At 39.5% G+C, this 2,155-nt stretch overlaps 1 protein-coding gene across 1 annotated transcript in view; it reads right to left on the bottom strand.

The window, feature by feature from the left end:
- Window positions 1-430: 430 nt before the first annotated feature.
- The window catches only part of GALNT2 (polypeptide N-acetylgalactosaminyltransferase 2), a 74,383-nt gene continuing 72,658 nt past the window's right edge, over window positions 431-2,155 (bottom strand). Inside the window, exons 16-17 of the mRNA XM_031058780.1 lie at window positions 2,134-2,152; window positions 431-917 (exon numbers count right to left, since the gene is read on the bottom strand). Coding sequence (XP_030914640.1) covers window positions 762-917; window positions 2,134-2,152 — 175 coding nt within the window. The 3' untranslated portion in view covers window positions 431-761. The remainder of the gene's footprint in view (window positions 918-2,133; window positions 2,153-2,155) is intronic.

Genomic DNA, 2,155 nt, shown 5'->3' with positions numbered 1-2,155 from the left:
TCCTGAGTTTCATGATCTCCAGCGAGGGTGAAGTGTTAAGAAGTAGATCCAGTTTGCAAAGCAAAAGCATCCAGTGTTAGCAGGGACATCACACCCAGCAGCACAAAATCCACACTCCTCCGAGTTTCTCTCTCCTAGCACTCCAATTTCTGGTTATACATATGTCAATCACTTTGTTGATAATTATAGGATGATGAAAACTGATACAAATCATTGGGAGCTGACAATATAGATACTTTCATATATTTATATTTAGAGTCCATCATAGAAAAGTTCATATTCAAATTACCAAGTACACACAGGAGAAAAAAAAAACTTCAAAATGACACTTCTGGTTCTGGAAATGACAAACCATGACTTCTATTCCAATGGAGTTTTCAAATGACCTTCTCCTAGTAGTTTTTCCCACCCTCCCTCCCACACTGTTCCCCACAGATGTTTCTTCAGATCCTTTTGTTTACAATACGTCAGTTGTTCCTAGAGTTAATTATCTGCTGTGCAAGTAGTAGCTGAAGACAGAAAGGAACAGTTGAAGTCTGCAGCACAATTCCTTCTTCCTGTGAAGTAATGCTCAGTGACATCTTTGCAGTGCTCCGAGTCCCCTGGATCCCTGGTGTCTGCTTCAGCACTCTACTTTCAGATAAAGGTGGAATACTGAGGTATATAAGTTCCGTGGAAAGTTTTAAGAAATACATCAGTAATTCAATCAAAACTTTGCCCAATGTTTTGCAGTTGAAACAGCACTTTGCTTGTAAGTCCTTCTACTGCTGCAGATTAAGTGTGAATTTCCACTGCTGTGACAAAGAAGGATTGCAGATCTCAACGGTGAGACCACCATTTTTGGCATTTCGGCTGTCTAGACAGAGGTTGCTGCCAACGTGCCTCAGTTTAGAATTGCTTTCAATTTGTTCCCATTTCTGGAAGAGAAAATACAGTTATTGACCTGGAAAAGCAGGAAAAGGAAGAATTCTACATTGCGTCCTTTGCAGTCTTCATAAGCTTCCCTGGCTTGTGCCTGGAAATGTGTACAAACTGCAATAACAGGAGCAGTTTGGATGATTCTTGAGTAAGAGTAAGTTCTGGCAAGCCTTGCCAGAACAGCTGTTCTTTCTGCTAACACTCTGCAAGACACAGAATACACCAACACATTTCCCTCTAGTTCAGAACTTCTCAAATACACTACCTCACCCTGTTACCTGTGTGACACCTTTGGTCTGAAGAAAAAAATGAGAATCAAAATCCATCCACATACCACTACAATACTGAGCACAGAGAAGCAAGAAGCACATTCACTATAGACAACTCTACAGAAATTCAGAAATTTGTCAGACACCTTTCAATTCTACAGAAGATAAGCACTCTGTGCTGTCAAAAGTTCTTTGTCCAAGATAATGTCAAGGACAGAATAAATCCCAAATACAGGATTAAAAAAAAAAGGTGGGTGGTTTCTCTTGTATGTCTACCATAATATGCCTGTAAACCTTATCAAGAAAATCTTGCTTCCTTAGTTTCTTTCTCTGAAGAGTGGCAAGAATATTCCTTCCTTCATCAATAAACAGTGTTTCAGTTACCTGTCTGCAAAAACAGATATAGAAACAAAGAAGCTGGCAGATGATTAGAACTGATGACTGAGCAGAAAGAAGATGAGTTGTTTTATGACTAGATCAAAAAGATGGTATGACTCTGCAAATGTGCATTTCCTCAGGCATGGGAAATAGATGAAGTTACAATGCTGCATTGATAAAAATGAATTTAAGGATTTCTAGTGCTGCTATAAGCAGGCCACAACTGAAAAGAAGGAAAGCCAAACCACATTCTTCTGAGAAACAGCATACATAATATTCAAACGTCACCAAGTGTGACCTTTCAAAAAGACATTGTGGAATATACAAACTCTTTCAGAAGACACACGAGGCAGTTGAACACTGTTACACATCAATGGGTGAAACCTTCACATAGGCCCTGTTTGGATAAAGCTTATTCTGCCCTTATGACATTATGAATCCTAGCTTCACACACACTAACAACATTAAAAGCAGAGCCTACAGAAGATATGACACATCACCAGGGCATTGTTTATTCACCATCCTTGTTTACCCCACTGTCTGCAGAGTGCAATCATGACATACTAACCTGTCTGCTGTCGTTTTCCCTA

Source organism: Geospiza fortis, unplaced genomic scaffold (assembly GCF_000277835.1).
Source record: "Geospiza fortis unplaced genomic scaffold, GeoFor_1.0 scaffold381, whole genome shotgun sequence".
Taxonomy (NCBI): Eukaryota; Metazoa; Chordata; class Aves; order Passeriformes; family Thraupidae; genus Geospiza; species Geospiza fortis.
The sequence above is the reverse complement of the archived record's forward strand: the minus strand, read 5'-3'. Positions and strand labels throughout refer to the sequence as shown.